A 20,280-nucleotide genomic window follows, 5' to 3' on the forward strand; every position below is an offset into this window, starting at 1 on the left:
GCACAAGTGATGCATGCAAGCTCGATTTTGACATTCAAGAGAAGTTTGGTATGTATATGGATAGCAGGGATATGGAGGGCTATACTCCCATGTCAATGGGAGTAGGCAGTTTGACTGGTTCAGCATGGACTAGATGGTCCAAAGGGCCTGTTTCTGTGTTAAACTTTTCTAATACTCTATGACTCTAAGCAAACCAAGAGAGCAGTCACTTGTGCTGATGTATATTCCTTTAAGTTCCATACTTCTGTCTAAATATATGTGGATCTTCAAAGTGAGGACATTGATAAATAGTTTTTTCAAGAGTGCTAGCAGTTTAGTACGTTGACTACGAAGTGCACAGTGGATAATTGTCAAGGAATTACAGTGCATTGGTACAGTTTGGCTGGTATCTTTCTTATGCTGTAAAGAGTAAGTTGTGTTCATGGTTAACACATTTCCTTAAGCTCCTTTGTGGAAAAGGCATTTGGATATTTGAGGATTTGAATATTCCCTTTCTTCCTCTGCTTGTTTATAGATTGGAATCATACACACGAGTGAAAGATGTGCAATGTAGACACGTAAAGGTGGCAGTCACTTTGGGATGCATTTAGTGTGAGGCCGGAGCACCCGGTGTCAGCTTGAGTTAACTCAGTTACAAGTCCATACAGCAGTCCAACTTTTAACGGCTGTTAAACAGGGGGTCAGATGCTGGGTTGTCAGTCCTGTATACTCGCTTATATCCACAATTACTCTCGAGAATCATACTCTTGTTTTTAAGAATAATGAAAGTATAGCAGCATGTGAATATTTGCTAAGCATTGTGAAAAAGAGATTCACCCTTGACTTCTTGCACTAAGTGAATTAAATTGCACCAGCGAAATGCAATTCACACAATGTTGGAGGAGCTCAGCATGTCAGGTAGCACGTGTTGAAGGAAATGGACAATTAACATTTCAGGTCAAGGCCCTTCAATGGACTGGGTGAATATATAATTCTTTCTGCTCATGTGACATGCCCCTGTCTGCCTTTTGCTTTTGCCTTGTCAGCATTTGTCAGGATGTATCTTAGCAAAGTCACAATGTTCTTCTTCCTCAGCCTGCCTCTCCACTGCTACTGCTCCTCATCTCTTGGTGGTCTATCATGAGGCAATGAGAGTTTTCAACCCCTCTCTGGATAGTTTGCAATGTTTTTATAAAGGGAGCAGGCACAGCAAAGCAATGTGTAAAATATTATTAGGAAATGCAGTCCAAGAGTTATATTTAAACATCAGGCAGATTAGTGAGTGCTGGAGGAACAATTAGAGCACACAAAGATTATAGTTACCTCAGAGATTAGAATTGGAATTGGTTTATTATTGTGATATGTGCCAAGATACAGTGAAAAGCCTGTCTTGCGTCCTGTTCATACAAATCAAATCATTAAGGGGAGAAAATCTGCAGATGCTGGAGATCCAAGCAACACACACAAAATGCTGGAGAAACTCAGCAGGCCAGGCAGTATCTGTGGAAAAGAGTAAACAGTCAACATTTTGGGTTGAGATCCTTCATCAGAACTGGAAAAAAAAGATGAGAAATTAGAGTGAGAAAGTGGGGGGAGGGGAGGCAGTGGTATAGGGTGGTAGACTGATAGGTGAAACGGAGAGAGAGAGGGTGAAGTAGAGAGCTGGGAAGCTGGTTGGTGAAAGAGATAAAGAGCTGGAGGAGAGGGAATCTGATAGGAAAAGGTCGAAGACCATGGAAGAAAAGGAAGGGGGATCAGAAGCAGGTAACGGATAGGTAAGGAGATGTGGTGAGAGAGGGAAATGGGAAGGCGGACAGGAGCATATGCACTGGTTCCTTTCTGAAGTCAATCAAACTTCATGAATTTATGTAAAATTCAGGATTCCTCAACTACCTTCAGCATATGCCTGGATTTTCATAAATTCTACTGTATCAATTTTTTTTGTAAATGCCTTTAAGAAAATGAATCTTAAGGTAATATATGGTTAAATATATATACTTAGATAATAAATTTTATTTTGACTTCGACTTTGACCAATGATACTTGAAAGAGTGGGGCTGTACGTTCCTTTGCATTTCATTCCAATCACCCACGTCCACATCACCTCCTGCTTCTCACTGTGGCAGCTGTTACACCCATAGCTGGCATGTGAATGTGGCCTTTCAGGGGCTGGAGAACTGATACCTTGCGGTGCAGCTGTGCCAATTATCCCATGGCACTGAGCTGAATCTGTGCCTGCTGACCACAAAGCGATGTTTTAAAACTCCGGTGTTCAACCATGCTTCACTGCACGAAATCCACCAATGGATACTGATTGATAATAATTCTCTGCTGAGTTATGCCACAAAAGACTGAAGTAGGATTTTGATTGTAAGGAAATGATGCTGTAGAGCTTTGATTATAATGCTGAGAAGTGTGAGGTTCTACATTTTGGCATTAATGCTGAGAAGTGTGAGGTTCTACATTTTGGCAGGAATAATCCAAATAGAACATACAGGGTAAATGGTAGGGCATTGAGGAATACAGAGGAACAGAGAGATCTAGGAATAACTGTGCATAGTTCCCTGAAAGTGGAGTCTCATGTAGATAGGGTGGTGAAGAGGGCTTTTGGAACGCTGGCCTTTATAAATCAAAGCATTGAGTACAGAAGTTGGGATGTAATGCTAAAGTTGTACAAAGCATTGGTAAGGCCAAATTTGGAATATTGTGTGCAGTTCTGGTCACCGAATTATAGGAAAGATATCAATAAATTAGAGAGAGTGCAGAGACGATTTACTAGGATGTTACCTGGGTTTCAGCAATTAAGTTACAGAGAAAGGTTGAACAAGTTAGGTCTCTATTCATTGGAGCGTAGAAGGTTGCGGGGGGATTTGATCGAGGTATTTAAAATTTTGAGAGGGATAGATAGAGTTGACGTGAACAGGCTGTTTCCATTGAGAGTAGGGGAGATTCAAACTAGAGGACATGATTTGAGAGTTAGGGGGCAGAAGTTTAAGGGAAACACGAGTGATAGCTGTGTGGAATGAGCTTCCTGTAGAAGTAGTAGAGGCCAGTTCAGTTGTGTCATTTAAGGTAAAATTGGATAGGTATATGGACAGGAAAGGAGTGGAGGGTTATGGGCTGAGTGCGGGTAGGTGGGACTAGGTGAGATTAAGGGTTCGGCACGGACTAGGAGGACCAAGATGGCCTGTTTCCGTGCTGTGATATATGGTTATATGGTTATAACCTTTAGCATGGTAAGCTTCTGAAACCTTGCATAGTTTTATTATTAATAGTGATACAAGAATAGATGAAGAGATACAATCTCAACATTTATCAGAAAAGGATGATTAAGAAGAGGAAATAACTTAATATCTAAGAATGCATCTTCACAAATTGTCTTAGTTTTTTTGTCAAGCCTCAGCTGATTTATATATTGATAATACATTATGGGCTAATGCATGTTGCCTCTGCTGAAATACTCCTTTGTGCATGAGGCCCCCACTGCAATCTTCCGTTATGTTCAAGACCCAAAGGATTGTGTAGATCATGGGGTAGAAGTAATGGTAAAAAAGAACAGAATGGGGAAGATAGGGAATGATGTTCTGGAAGGAACTGGAACCTTTGGTTGGTTGGATTATGCCATAATTATGAAGAATAAAGCCTCAGGGTTGTGAAATGGCATTATGGATTCTGATGGCAATGGTGGATTCGGGAGAAAGGTGCTCAAAGTACTCCTAAAGCATAGTGATCAGTTGGGAATGAGGAGCAGGTATTAACTTTAAGATCTAGATTGTTATCAACTCATTCACTGAAGTTCCAGGGACAGTGGGTCTTACATTTTCCACTAATAGAACATAGAAAACCTACAGCACAATACAAGCCCTTCAGCCTAGAAAGTTGTGCGGAACATGTCCCTACCTTAGAAATGACTAGGCTTACCTATAGCTCTCTATTTTACTAAGCTCCATGTAGCTATCTAAAAGTCTCTTAAAAGACCATATCGTATCCGCCTCCACCACCGCTGCCGGCAGCCCATTCCACGCACTCACCACTCTCTGAGTAAAAAACTTACCCCTGACATCTCCTCTGTATCTACTCCCCAGCACCTTAAACCCATGTCCTCTTATGGCAACCATTTCAGCCCTGGGAAAAGCCTCTGACTATCCACACAAACAGCGCCTCTCATCATAATATCCTGTACCATTTTTTGACAACAATAAAAGTCAATGACAGGGAAATGGAAATTATGAACAACCATCTGCTGCTCAGAACCCATTTCTCAGCAAAGACAATCTCAGATTAATATACCATCCCCAGTTTTCCAGAGAATCCTGAAGACAATTGATTAGGAGAGAGCTTGAAGAACAAGAATTCACCAGGCCTATGGCCTACTGACCAACAATGACCTCTGTAAATCCCAAGTAGGGAATATATTTAATAATATTCAGAAGAAATAATATTGCATTATTTACCAAAGACAGTTGAACCCTAAGTTGACAACTCCTTAGAGTTGTTGAACTGGACCATAAGGCATGAAATCAAGTTACATGATCTGTATTAGCTTAGTTCAGAATCTCCTTCCCAACAGGAAAATCCTGCACTAAATAATTAATGCTTATTTATTCTTTCTTCCAATATACTGCATGCTATTTAAATGGTTCCCTGCCCAATTAATCTACAAAATTGTTAAATACATTGCCAAATTTTAAATGACAAGGGAACACTCAGCAGAGTATCGCTGCTTGAGTGAATAAAATTTGGTTCAATACTTCTGAAGAACATGGTTCCGACAAATGAACAACTAGACCAGGGGTCAGCAACCTTTTTGCCTTTGTGAGCCGGATTGTGTATTAATGAGCCGACAGTGGGCCAGATAAATGCCATAAAAACTTGAAATATGGGAATTATCCATTTAAATACATCTAGTTATGTTTTTTTTGCCTCAAATTAATGAATAACGCATGCTCAAAAATCATTTGTGCTTAACCAAGGATGCCAATTAGTAATCAAAGAACTCAGTTTATTTGCAATTTATTTCAATCAGGGCATCTTTTGAATCTATTAAAAGGACATAAAGAATCTTTAAACATAAAGCATATGAACATGAAGCATTAAATTAAGGTAATAAATTAAGTATAATAAAAAAGAAAATTTTAATGTAAACAGTTGATAAATCAATGCGAAACTTGATGCTGTTTGTTGCTTGAAAGCTTCTCAATATTGGGTGTCAGACTTGTTGATGCCAAGAGCAAGACATTATCCAGATGGGCATCAGTCAATCTTGTTCTCAAATGGTTCTTGGTGCGCTTCGTTTTTGAAAATAATTGCTCACACAGATAAGCACTGCCAAACAATGATGCCATCTTTTTTTGCATGGTCCACTAAGTTAGGATACTTTTCACTTGGATGAATATATTTTCTATAGAAGTCAAGCACTGACACATCTTCAGAGTGAAATTTCGATCTCAATATGTCGTTACACTGCATCTCAATCAATTCCATATGAAAAATTTCTGATGCAGTGTCCACTTCCACATCAAATGGAGCAGCAAACAGCTTGAACTCATTTGCATGCAAGCGAAAATCAGCAACACGAGATGAAAACTTTTCTCAGTTCTTGGACCATATTCTCAAAAACGCTTGGATCTTGTGCTTTACTTTTTTGAAGAGTGGGAACATGTGCACAATTTCCTTTTCGAAGCTGGTACTCCCACATTTTTTAACATCTGCTGACTTTTCTTCAACTCGCCATGTGATCGTTCTTGCTGACAGGCTGATAGATGCAAAGAAGAATTTCTTTTCAGGACAAACAATATCCACCACTGCCAGTAAATGTTCTTTGACAAACTCTCCATCTGTAAAAGGCTTCATCTTTTCTGCAATACATTTTGAGACCTTGTAGCTGGCATGGGTATTTCCTTCATTTTCTAGGCAAATGAGACAAACTGGTTTCCCAGCTTGCTTGATGAAGAAATAATCTAGTATCCTTGGGAATTTCGGCACTCAGTGTCTACCTTCCTGCATTTTACATTCATTCCCATTGGAATTTTTTCCTTTGATTTTATTTTGAAACGCAATTTATTCAACAAGTATCGTAGCAGATGAAAATATCTGGATATTTAGTGTGGATTTCTTATTAAAACACAGTGACGCTGTTTCTGTTTACAAATTTAACGATCCCATCTGAAAACCTGTGAGTGCACGGAGAGTGTCTAATACGTATTAATAAGGTAGTCTGCCCTTTCGTCATTCGTATATACTAGTATTTGGTTTGGAACAAAACAGAACCTGGGGCCAGTGTAACAAGATGCCATGCATGTCCATCAGTGTCGTCATGTGAAACACTCAGAATAAGGAAAAATCGCTCGTGGGCCGGATAAGCATAGTATCCCAATATTTGCTGGCGGGCCATAGGTTGCCTACCTCTGAACGAGACCATGAATGGATTGGCAAGAATTATTTGACTGTACCATAGAACACAACACAAAGTGTCAGATATGCCATAAAATATTTTATGAGTAATTGTACTGCTCAAAAAGCCATTTGGGAGGATTCCTTTCCCACAGTTGCTTGCTTAATGACTTGTGCTTGTTCATAAGCCTCATGATCAGTTAATGACCCCTTGCCAGGCTAGGAAGAGAGCTCAGTAGTGTCTGCTGAGAAATGAACACGCATCAGGCTGAAGTGCTAGCGCCATTTGTGGTCATGGTACTCATTATATGCTGGAATTCAGTTTATTCTACCTCAGTCTTTGCACGTCATTGAAAATTTTGGTCTTGGCAGGCCCTTTTATTTCTATATGTTGTGCGCAGCTACCAAGCAAGTTCCCAGGCCCAGCTTTCATGAGTGATGAAATACTTGCTGCCTGTGGTTTGGCAATGTTCATTGCTATAAATTCACTCATCTTTGCTGTATAGTGAGGGAGCCACACTCCAAGAGAGATGCAAGCTGGAGAAATGAACCTATAACATTGAAACACTATCTCTGATTTATTCATCTCAATAGTAGCCGTGACTGATTTACTTTCGGTAATTCACTACTGTTTCAAAGGCCGAGAGAAATAGATGGATGGCTGCTAAGGAGGTAAGTGGTACCCACTCCATTGAAAGCTGTTGTATCTCATTAAAGTGCATGTCAAGGGAAGAAGAGTGACATAATTATGTGCGCGTGTCGCCAAGGGTTATGGCTTGTCATTCTGTTAAGAATCCCCTATGGCATTGGATTCAAAATGACTGCTGAGCATAGTATTAATTGTGTCTACCTTGTTCCAGTTGCATTTTAAAGTTAGAGTCCATTTCCCCTGAAAGGAGGCATCAGCAGCTGTCAGTGCATGATGACGTCACCCTTTCATCTTCTCAATTCATCAGTCTGCATGTGTTGGGGCATCAAAAAGTCACCATGCATTGTGGTATCAGTTTAGCTTATGGGTAGGGAAAAGTTGGCCAAAACACACTCAGTTCCTTTTATCTGAATGTTATTAAATTCCCATCCATCAGCTCAGGAGTAATAATGTCAGCAAATTAATTCACTTCGTTGTCATTTCTTAGTAAATACACATATTAGTAACTTGTGTGACAAGTCACTTTTGATGTGGTCTATTCAACACTTTCCTCGTCCTCAGCTTCCTGTTAACATGTTGCTGTACGGAGAATAAATCTAGCTGATTCTGTTCTTAAAATATGTGCAACAATCAATCCCGATGAAGCATTTTGTTATCTAGTGTTATCAAGCTCGCTCACTCGTACATCACAACAGTCACGTACCCTTTTTTTTATTGAGATACAGTGAGGAAGAGGGCTTCCATCCCTTTGAGCCATGTCAGCCGGCGATCCCCCGGTTTAATCCTAGCCTAGTCACGGGACAATTTACAAGGACTAATTAACCTGCCGGTCAGTATGTCTGTAGATTGGTAGGAGGAAACCAGAGCACCCGGAGGAACCCCATGCAGTCACAGGGAGAAAGGTACAGGTGGGCGCGGGAACTGAACCTGGACCACTGGTAGTGTGGAGCGTTGTGCTGACCACTACGTTACCATGCATGGTAACTTACCACCTACTTCACTGGCTGATGGCAGATAGGCTATTGTTTTATTTTACAAAAAATAAAAACTAGTAACACTAACATGGATCGCTTGTAACTTTTGTTATGATGTTTATAATACAAAATGTTGTATATTACAATTGTTCATATTGTTAAAAATAAAGGCTTATCAATATGTTGTAGAATATTATATAAAGCCTTGGTTGTACGCTTTCTGAATCTGCCACTTAGTACCTTGTGACTGTAGATCAAAATACCTAACCATTGACAAGAGCTTTCGGAAAAATGTTCAGAATCATATCAGAATCACGTTTCATATCATTGGCATATGTTGTGAAATTTGTTGTTTTGGTGCAGCAGTACAATGCAATACAGTACACAAAATGAGCAAATAAAAAGTAAGGTAGTGTTCATGGATTAGTTCATCTGATGGCAGCGAGGAAGTTGATGAATGCTTAGTTCTGTTTTTACCTTGCAGGTTTGAGTTCTAAGCTAGTCATTGTTCAGGATGATCAGTAACATTTGCTGAACAGAAGAATGTGTGATAAATTAAGGAACTCTTCACTTAAAAACATAGAAAACCTACAGCACAATATAGGCCCTTTGGCCACAAAGCTGTCCCAAACACGTCCTTACCTTAGAAATTACCGAGGGTTACCCGTTGCCCTCTATTTTTCTGAGCTCCATGTACCTGTCCAGGAGTCGCTTAAAAGACCCTATCGTATCCACCTTCACTACTGTTGCCGGCAGCCCATTCCATGCACTCACCACTCTCTGCATAAAAAAACTTACTCCTGACATCTCCTCTGTACCTACTTCCAAGCACCTTAAAGCCATGCCCTCTCGTGCTGGCCATTTCAGCCCTGGAAAAAGCCTCTGACTATCCACATGATCAATGCCTCTTATCATCTTATACACCTCTATCAGGACACCTCTCACCCTCCGTTGCTCCAAGGAGAAATGGCCAAGTTCACTCAACCTATTCTCATAAGGCATGCTGCCCAATCCAGGCAACATCCTTGTAAATCTCCTCTGCACCATTTCTATGGTTTCCACATCCTTCCTAGAGTGGGGCGACCAGAACTGAGCACAGTACTCCAAGTGGGGTCTGACCGAGGTCCTATGTAGCTGCAACATTACCTCTTGGCTCCGAAACTCAATCCCCCGATTGATGAAGGCTAATGCACCGAATGCTTTTTTAACCACAGAGTCAACCTCCGCAGCATCCTTGAATGTCTTATGGATTCGGACCCCAAGATCCCTCTGATCCTCCACACTGCCAGGAGTCTACCATCTCACACTTACCTGGCTTGAACTTATCAAATTGCAATCTTCTTTTCAGTTGTTAATTGTTTATTGATCAGTCTCTCTCTTCAAAGCACCCATGGATGGATTCCTTTTCTGCCTATAATGGGTTTGCTCTGATTCTTCCAAAGGGTTTGTCTCGTATTCCAGATGTGATCCAAAAGGTTGAAAAAGACAGTACACATAATTGGTACTGATCTCTGCATTTCTCTTTGAATTGTTGCATGGTGAAGAATCATGTTCATTATGCTTCTCAGTGGGAAAAAAAATCCACACTACAATCCATGGAGTGGCCCCACATTTGCTTAGGGAAGTTAGTTAAAACAACAAGCATTGTTCAGAACTTTCTGGGAAGTGTAAGAAGAAACTGTGAAAGAAATACATAATTACATTTCACAATCTCTGAGTAGAAAGAAGGGCCTTTAAATTTTATGTGAACACTGACTAATTTACATGCTGTGTTGGACGATTGGATGTGGGGAATTGGTAAAACTCCTTATGTTACTGTCAGACCTGCAGGATTTAGTTCTCTGTAATGTGTCCAAAAGCTGACAGGCTATTACATGGTGAAAAAGAGGAATAGCCTTAAATAGCCAAATAGCATAGATTTAAGAAACAGCACCAAGAGCTTTTCTGAGATTCCTTTGCTGAACTCTGAACTATTTTGGTTGAATTTTCAAAAGCCTTGTACCATTGCAGGAATGCAGTAGAGTGCAGCATATTTTAGCAACACTTCAGAGCTACACTGCCAATTTAATTGCATTAAGATAATTTTTCTTCGAGGTTTTGGCATTGAAACACATTCATTCCTTTGACTGGGAACAAATCGTTGGTGGCTTACTCTAACAGAGGCATCATTTCCTGTGAGTCAATAGATTGTGGGTCTAAAAACCACAATAGTGATGTGACAATAGTTTGGAGACCAATTTGACCATCTGCTGTTGTCTTTTGATGAAAGAGGGTGATTGGGCAATTGGGTATTGAAATGAATTCTTTGGCATTTGGGTCATTTGGTGATGCAAAACATTATATAAATGCATGTACTTTTAGTGCAGTTAAAATCATAAAGGCTCTACATTTAACAATACTCAGTTTGGAGTTATTTTCAAAGTAGTCCAGATAAGGCATACCAGACTAATATCTGATGTCTTATGAGAAAATGTTGGGCTGACAGTTCTTGTATCAGCTGGAGTTTTGAAGAGTGGGAAGGGATTTGATTGCAACAGATAAAAGCATGAAAGGTTTGATTAGTAGATTTAGAGAGGAATCTTCCTTTTCTGGGAGAACAAAGTACTAGGGGTGACTATTTAGAAAGAGGTCATCCATTAAGACAAGGATGAAGAGAATTTCTTTTCCCTTACAGAGTTGTGAGTCTTTCAAATGTTCTTCCTCAAAGCATGGTAGAAGCAAAGTTTGTTGAGTGTTTTTAAACCAGAGACTAATAAATCTTGATAAGAAAGGTTTGGGGGTGGGTCAGGAGTTTATGGGGTATGGAGGAATTTCAAGCTATTGTTATGGTCAGATCTTCTATGTTTTTGCTTGGTTTAGAGGTGGACTCAAGGTACTAAATGTTCTACTCCTTCATATTTTCATATTAGTATTCTTAACAGGCAGAACAAAAACCTAAGCTGAATTTGTCCTTTAAAGAGCTTGAATACACAGTCACTAATGCCTCCTGGCTTGTGGAAATTACAGCTGGGAAGTGTAGTTTTAACAGTTGCAATAGCTCCAAAAGACTGTGGGCTGGAAAAACAAATTTTGGCAGACATGGAAAAGACTGTAATGAAAAAAAGGCTTTTTGGAAAGGATTTTGTGTATTTTCATTCAAGCGATTGAAATTGTAATGTCTAATAGCTCTTTCATGTGTTAAGGCTATTTACAGAGGTAGAGCTATCAAAAGAATATTTTTCATTGGAGCAAGTAATAGCTACAACGGAACATGAACAATAAAACTGTTTTGTACTCTGTGTTGAAAAGTATGTTTACAGTTCTGTGCAAAAGACTTGGGCACATATACGTAAGTATATGGCTGACGTGCCAAAGAGTTTTGCACAGTATTGACATAATTTTATGTATTGCACTATATTGCTGCCACAAAAACAACAAATTTGTTGTTTCAGCACTCCTTCTCTGCCACCTGTCCCACACCCCCCCCCCCCTTGCCATTACAAGTTCAGTCTCCACTTCATGTTGACAAATACAGTACAGTGCAAAGTTTAGGCACCATAGCTATTTATATGTGCCCCAGCTTTTTGCACTGTACTATAAATATGAATAAATATGTAAGGCAGCACCACATCAGTTCTGTATTTACAATTGAAAACAGAATCAGGTTAACCTCAAGAACAACAAATGTTTCTTACTTTTAATCATATCTTACCATCAAAATCATGCTGAGGTATTTTATGGGAGCATTCTCAATCAAGATTATAGCAGAGGCCTGGTCACAGGAGTTAGCTTTTAGGTTCTTGAGCAGAAAGGCAGAGCTGTTTTTTGGGAGGGATTTCTAGTGCTTAAGAGTTAAGCAACTAAAATCACTGCCATCAATGATGCAACAGTTAAGTCATCCTCAATGGTCAGAATTAGAGTAGCACTGGACTGAAGGAGATGACCGAGAAAGTGGGAATTCTGAAAATGAGGGTGAAGATCCACTGTAGGTCAGCATGTGTAAGAGTGAATGTGAACTAGTCTTGGAAAAACAGATTGAATAGTCTGTTGAAGGAAATGAAGAAGGAGGAATAAACTCTTCTTGGGCTTCCAGCTGGGTACAGGTATCAATTATAACCGACATTTCGATGACAAACTCCCCCATCTTCGTGAAAATGGCAGAATTTGTCACAGAAACGTCGGTTATAATCAACACCTGTACCCGGCTGGAAGCCCAAGAAGAGTTTATTCGTCAGATATGCTGGGAAAGCACTAGATCCTTTTTCATGAGTAAGGATGTTTTCTGAGTCTTGGTGGTGAGGAAATTACTTGTCATCATATTGCAGAATAATTGGAGACACTTCCACCTTTCCAAAATCAAATATGTCAGAACAGTCAAAAATTGCAAACTGCCCACTAGAACTCAGAAAAAGTTCAGGTTTCATTTTTGCATTTCCCTTGACATTTCTGTTGCATTGATGTGTTGCCAAGCACTGAGCACTGCCTCTGTCAAAGCACTGATGCTCTGAATCCCTTGACAGATATGAGTTAATAGAAAGAACAGAACAAGCAGTTGAAGCACCTGAAAGAAAGTGATTGCTGGAAGAGCAACTCCCAGTGCTTCTCTGAAACACTGCCAGTGAAGGGGCTCAAAACCCAAAACATTGACTGTTTATTCATTTCCGTAGATGCTGTCTGACCCGCTGAATTCCTCCAGCATCTTGTCTGTGTTGCTCTGGATTTCCAGCATCTGTAGAACCTCTTGTTTGAAGATTTTGAATGTTGCTCCTTGTCCATGTTATTGAAACTATTAGGCTGGATCATCCAGCCCATTGACTTCATTTAATTACTTCAATAATTGCCATTATTTACCCATATTTAGTAGGTGGGATGGCAGCAGAGTTCTTCATCTTTCCTAAACCTCTGATGTCCTGTGAATCAATGAATCCATTTTTCTCAATGTCACCAATGCTTTCTAACCCTCTTGCTGTTGGAACTTCCATTCTCTCCACTTTAATCAGCATCATCATTTATTGAAACACTGGGCTCCAGGAAGATGTGAAGGTTATTGTCTTACTCTCTGCATTTGATTCTGTATTTGGGCTTTGGTTATCCACAATGTGCAATCATTATCTAGAAGTTTTAAACTTGTACAAATCAACTGAATTTTTTCTGTAAACTATTTTGTATCTGCCTTCATTTATTCCTCTGAAGGAAAAAAGCTATTTGTGATAAGAGATCATTATTAGTTTATTCATCCTTAAAGAGTATTATTTTACTGTCAGTAACCATGAAACAATAAAATAAAGTATAATACTTTATGAGAACATGTATGTTTGTCTTTGAATCTCTCAAGCCCCTTCCATCATTTAATAAGATAATGTGACCTAATTCCATGTATATTTCATTCCTCAATATACTTTCAAGTCTTTGGTTGGCAATAATCTATTGATATCAGATTTGAAATTAACACCAATTACCATTCATGGGAAGTGTACTAAACTGCCAGAACTCTGCATGTGCAAGTTATTTGTGAATTTAGCCCTGAAAGATCTGGCTCCAATTTTCAGACTGCTCCCCTCTAGTCTGAAACTCCCCAGCCAGCAGGAGTACTTCTCTAGGCGGAATTCTCTTTAATGCACTGAAAACTTCAAACAAATCACCTTTTAATCACTGGATAGTCCTTATATGAAAAATCATTGAAGAACTCTTTTTTTCTATTAACTCAACCCATATGTTTGCATGCTAACATGGACAACTATACCTTTATTGGTTTAGGTAGTGCTCTAAATGCAGTAAGACTGTATAGTGGCTTTAATGAGATACTAAAGGCAAGTGTGTAAATTTGATTTTGTGTCAAAGTTAACACCAAAGATGTTTCTTTCTTCAGAAACAATTCCCAGTGTGGATTTGATTTATGTTGACTCTGATTTGGTGTGTTTGCCTTTATTTAGAACATCTGAAATAGAGTGGGGTTAGTGCAGAAAACACCAAAAATAAGCAAAAGGGCAATTTTACAGATCCAAGGGCACAGAGAAATAGCACAAATTAATGTAAAAATTGCAGAGCAATAATGTAAAGCTATAGAAGTAAGTTGACGATACAAAACAAATCAAACAGCTGGCAATTGGTAGATGACTAAGATTTCTTAAGACCCTTTTGTTTGTACTTTGTGGCAGGAAGCCTCAAGATCAGTCTTCACAATTAGCCTGTAGAAATATAAAATGAAGGGACTTTTGCCCTTAAGTTGGAAGAAGTTAATTATTATGATCTTGGAAAATAAGGCCATTGAGCATAGGAACAGAAGTAGGCCATTCAGCCCATCAAGTCTGCTTTGCCGTTTGATCATGGCTAATTTATTTTTTCCCCCAGCCCCATTTACCTGCCTTCATCCCATAATCATAACCACACTTGTGTTTGATGATTCACTCATTTTAATTTTTACTTCTCGGCACCAATGTCACTCAGCCCATAACTGGGGACATAATTTTAAGGTAATTGGAGGAAAGTATAGGGCAATGTCAGAAGTAAGCTTTGTTGCACGGAAAGTAGTGGGTGCGTGGAACGTGCTACCGGGGTGGTGTTGGAGGCAAGTACGTTAGGAACATTTAGTCAACACTTTAGATTGGCACATGAATGATAGAAAAATGGAGTGTTATGTAGAAGGGAAAGGTTAGATTGACCTTAGAAGAAGTTGTAAGCTTGGCACAACATTGTGGGCCAAAGGATCTGTACTTCATTGTAGTTTTCTATATTCAAAGGCAGTTTATAGCGTGTGTAATGTGACATAGGGGCATAACATAACTGGCATGGAATTCAGCTGGTTCATGCTGTGCTTCTGGACTCAGTGTGGAACATTGCTGGGAAATCTGGCAGATCGCCACCAGAAAGTTGGGACTTTTAGAACCTGTACCTCATTTCAACATTTCCTGTTACTTATGGGTAATATGTGCAATTTATTGGGAATGAACTGCAGGCAATGGCCAGTGATTTAAATCGTATTCTTACCATCTAATACTCTGTAATAATCCAACAGACGTGATCTCAGGCTGATCTTGGAGTATTGTGTGCAATTCTGGTCACCACACTAATGGAAGGAAGGATGTGGTTTGCTGAACAGAGTATAGAGGAGATTCGCTCAGATGTTGTCTAGGTTGGAGGACCTTTGTTGTCGGAAGAGCTAGGTAGGTTGGGCTTGTTCTGCTTAGAGCAAATGAGGCTGATGGGCAATCTGTTTAAGATTCTGAGAGGCATTGTTAGATGGTCAAAATGATTTCTACTTTGAAACAGTACGAAGAACCAAAAGGCATGGGTTTAAGGTGAGAGGTAGAAGAGTTGTTGGTAATTCTAGGATTAAATTGTTTTCACAGAGGGAGTGGTTGATATCATCTGGAACTTGTTAGAGGAGGTAGAGGAATCAAGAGGGGCATTTAGCACAGCTCTTAAATAGGCAAGATATAGAAAAATACAGCCCTAAAGTGGGCCAATAGGTTAAATGGGGATTCATGTAGATGGGTAAAAGATCATCCAGGACATTATGGGCTATTTCTGGGCTGTACAACTCTGACTCTCAGTGCAGGTTGAAGTCCAGCAATAGATGTCACCCTCGTTTTCTCACAGTGTTGTACCTTATTTTCAAAGCTTGCTGCTGGAGTGGAATTAATCTGTAAGAGAAAAAATATATAAACTGCTGCTATAATGTTAGAATGTGACCCCTGTGCTTTAACATTTACAAATCACAGGTCCTCAACCAACTTCTCTCCAATGTACAAATAAAAATAAAATTTATTATCAAAGTACGTGCTTGTTACCATATACTACCTTGGGAGTCATTTTCTTGACAGCATTTAAAGGAAAATAAAGAATACAATAAAATTTATGAAAAACTATACATAATCTTTACCAACAATAAAGATTCTTGATGAAACCCTGGGCTATATTTAGGGAACCATAGACGAAGCTCTTTCTTCTTTCTCTTTGGTGCACTGGCACAGCTTTGAGTAATTTGAGGCAAATATGTTTGAATCCCAAGGTAAGGCTTGTGGTCTACCAGGCAATGGTTATACTTGCTCTTCGCTAGGGTTCTGAATCACAGGCTACATGCAGCAGGCACCTCAAATCACTGGAAGGTTATTATCAGCACTTAGAGGAAAGAATAGCTTCTTCCCTACTGCACTCTGCCCTCTTAACCAGTCTCCTCTTCCACATTCATTTTCTACTGCTAATGCCACATTCTCTGCCTGAGTCGACTATTCTATTATTGTCATTTCAGCATTCTGTTTTGCACTGTTTCAGATTACATGACAATATTTGCACCACTATGCTGTTTTATGCTCATCTTTGAATTTATGATAGTACTTATAGTATTATGCATACTGTTTACTGTTTATTCTGTGAATTCCATGTGAGCAAGGAATTTCAATGCATCCTGATGTGTGTAACAGTAAGCAAGTCAGAATCAGGACTTAACTGTGCTTCAAATCCACCATCAGAAAAGGTGATCCACCATCAGCATTCTCTCCCAGGCAAGTGTACCCAACACTGATGGTCCCGTTAAACCCAGTCAACTCCAGTGCACAGGCCACACTGTTTATAGACCCAAAACCAGAAGCACAACACAGCTATTTTCTCAGCATTGTCGCAGCAAGAAATGATGAAGTTGGCAGAGAAAATGGTTACTCTCAAAGCCTCTTTCCAAAAGTGACCCAGCATAAACAGAGGAAAGAGCGCACCCCCTTTAAAATACCCATCCGCAAAGTGCCATATCTTTTAGTCCAATACCGGTCTCATCAGCCTCCTGAGAATCAAAAGAACTGGGCTGGAAGCGGGTCATCTCCCATTCTAAAGTGCTTTGCAAGGGAAGGAGCAATACAAGTTAAGTCACCCTGATCCAGGGGTTTGACCCAAAACTGTGACAGTTCATTTCCTCCTGTGATGCTGCTCGACCTGCAGATTTCTTCCAGCAGATCGTTGCTCCTGATTCCAGCATCTGCAGTGTCTCGTATCTCCACTCTCTCACTTGACCTGGTACTCCAAAAAAAGGGGGAAATTGATATTGTAGAAATTTTATTAGATGTAACTCTCATTAGATTTGTTCATTGCCCTGGTATAAACTAAGTTTTGCTTTGAAGTAGTTAAATGGACAATCTTTGATTAGCTCTGGTGAACAGACCAGAAGAGGAAGTTGTAGATTGTGGGTATGAATTTGAGCCATAATTTCTAAAATTTTGTTTAGAGCTACTGCCCAATCATAGGATTAGGAATCTGTGCTCAGCAGTGGTATGTTCTGCTTGTGATTCAAGAACAGATGACTTATGCTAAATATTAAAGTTAGCTTGGGCATCCTCCCATTCCTACTCCCCATATATCCCTCTTAGTAATTATATTTTAGTACTGGTAGTTAACATTAAGATGACCACTGAACTTTATCCCTTAATCTGAAATAAAACATGATTTGTAATCCTGCAGACATATCATGTTTCTAAAGAGCAGTGAGGTAATTTCTTTAGCTTTTAGTCTTGATACGTGGATCAGCATAACTTGATGTTTTTTTTTTCACTTTGCTGATTTCGGTGGTGCTTCCATTTGTGGTTAAACCCAGAACGTCTTGTTACTACAGCGCAAAGCATGTTCTGTCCTATGAGTCTGCTTCATATTTACACTCAAGCCAGAATGTTTTTTTCTTCAGGATTCCTGGCCCCACTACAAGGGCAGCTACAGCAATCAGCAGCAATTCCAAGTCTCTGACAACTATGAACCGACAAGGTCAAACTGTTAGCTGTTTGAATAAGTACAACGTGTTGCCGTGCAAATCGGGGAGTCAGAAAGGTAAGCGGTAACATTTTAAGTTAACTGAGTTTGAAGAGTCCCAAATTACCTCAAGTATCAAGCAACGAAGTTCGTTGGTCCAGTCTCGTTTAAATTGGCAGTAATGGGGTTATTTATAGGGACACAAATTTGATATAATTTGTTGCTTGCATAGATTTTTATTTCTTGTCTTGTATCCAAGATGCTTTTGAAGATTTTGTAATGTAATACATGAAATTGCTGTTCCTCTAAAAATATGTTTAATCAAACAATATAGTCATTATGAATTTAACAGAGAAAAGTAATGGTGAGCAAATTTCAAAGTATAAATGGAGAGCACCTGAGCTCTGGAAATGTATTAAACAGGGTGTGCCATCTTAAAGGGTGGTTTTGCACAGTTGTTCAAAAGGACTTATTGCTCTATGTGTTCAGTCTGTGAATTTGTAACTTTCTTTATTTTGGGTTATTTCATGTTGTTAGCTATTATTTAATTATTTCATTGATTTAATACTAAAGCTAAACATGTAGCTGCTTGATGAAAATATTATTTTTGTGGCAAAGGTAACTATATAAAAGTAAATAGCTGCAGCAAAGTAGTGCAACAAGCTCTTCTCCGGCCAAAGTGGTTCAGTGCGGGCTGCATCTTATGGGCAATGGAAGTTAGAAACAGCTTTTTAACTTCCCTTTTATATCATTAAGCACACACATACATGAATACATAAACTGAATGGAGTTGTAGTTATCAATTTCCAATTTTCTGTCAGGCCTTCTGTGATTAGGAAAACATGATGAAATAATAAGGTTTCTTTTATCACAAAATGTGAGTGTGGAACCTTTACTTAAAGCTGCAAAGTTTCCACATTGACTGCACTTGAAGACAGTGTAAATGAGTTCACCTTTTTGACCTATTGTCCCAAGTGCTGTTAATTACTCTTATAATAATAGATCACCAGATCATTATTAAAATATTAAGTTATACACAAAACATCTATATTAAAATTTGAGGTAAGGGAACTTTAATAAAACACTCTTGATTTCAATGTATTGTCAAAATTTGAATGCAGTGATTAATGAGATCTATTTGTAGATAAAATTAATTTGAATTAGATATATGGCCCCAAGAAAATTCGTGGTCATGAATAGGTTTGCAGTGCACCTCTGCTATGAAGGATGTAAGTGCTTGATCCAAATTTAGTTTTCCTGTGAAAAGGTGAAGTTTTATAGGTTGGCGGTAATGGTACGTTTTATTCTATATCCTTTTGAGGCTGAATGTAGCTCAAATGCGGATGAATTGAATTGAAAAGGATGTCAGAGGTTTCATATCTACAGCTGCTTCATTCAATTTATATGCTTGCAAATATTGAATTGCATGACCAAGGCATATACTACAATTCTTACTCGGGTTTTCTGATGTTTTTATTATTTCAATACTTATCTTCCTTTGGTAAAGTTAGATGAGAAATTTTTGTTTGTCTTGTTATTGTCATGGAATCATAGAGTTTTGCAAAATGTACTGTAAATAAGTTATTGGGTCTAAATCACCCCATGCTGACCCCAGTGCTCCATGGGCTAGTTCCATTTCAAGAAATTTTCCCATTGGCACAAAATAATTTTGCAACAAGCATATTTTCCATTAGGTTATCAGAAAATTATGGCATACAGATGTAACGTAAGCAGTATTGTAACACTTAATAATGTTGCCAGTATTCAGGACATTGCAAATACCCATTAACCTAAAGTACTGGTAGATAAATATTAAAAGGCACAACAGTATTCTCAAAAACCATAATTAACATTATCAAAATCAAATATGAACAATTTGCATAGTTAAGAGTAAACAGTCATAGGATTGTATCTTACTGCAAAAATATGCAGACAGGGAGAGCTAGCCAAAATTTTTAACAAATATGCTATTGAATATTAGTATTTACTTATGAATGGTTTATATCTGAGTCTTAATTGCGATTTTGTGAAATAAGGATACCATTGCCCTTTAATAACTTTCCTGATTTTTATTTCCATAGAAGGCAGTGGAAATACAATTTGGGAAAGTTGTAAAATGGGCCAATTAAACCATCTATTGCAGTTTATACTAACACAAAGTCAAAATGGCTGCCAATCAAAAAGAGACAGCTTTAATTATACTTGATTTTTCAAGCTTTTTTTTGTAGTGTTAACAGTAAGAGATGCTTATGATATTTCTTCAAATGGTACCAGATGTAAAAGGTTAGTGCACAAGCCTTAATCTGATCAAAATATATTTTATAGTGTTAACAACATGTTATTCTCACAATACTAAAAACTTTTCAAAACCACATGTAAATCACCATTGTTATTTGGAAAATCGCTTGGAACTGACTATTGCCTAGCATGACATAACAGTATTCTTGCATCAAGACCAGATGTTTGCCATTAGCCATTTTCCCTTCAAACACAAACTTAAATTGCAAAGTGCCAAAAGTAATTATGGAAACGATCAAACTTAAGGTTTTTTCTCCCCCAATAAATTTGTATATAGGA

The 20,280-nt window shown here is 38.7% G+C and overlaps 1 protein-coding gene across 1 annotated transcript in view; it reads left to right on the plus strand.

Annotated features, from left to right (window-relative positions):
• Window positions 1-20,280, plus strand: part of LOC132381196 (neuron navigator 1-like) — a 752,075-nt gene that overhangs the window by 157,307 nt on the left and 574,488 nt on the right. Inside the window, exon 4 of the mRNA XM_059950487.1 lies at window positions 17,642-17,781. Within this exon, the coding sequence (XP_059806470.1) occupies window positions 17,642-17,781 (140 nt within the window). The remainder of the gene's footprint in view (window positions 1-17,641; window positions 17,782-20,280) is intronic.

Source organism: Hypanus sabinus, chromosome 25, assembly GCF_030144855.1.
Source record: "Hypanus sabinus isolate sHypSab1 chromosome 25, sHypSab1.hap1, whole genome shotgun sequence".
Lineage (NCBI taxonomy): Eukaryota > Metazoa > Chordata > Chondrichthyes > Myliobatiformes > Dasyatidae > Hypanus > Hypanus sabinus.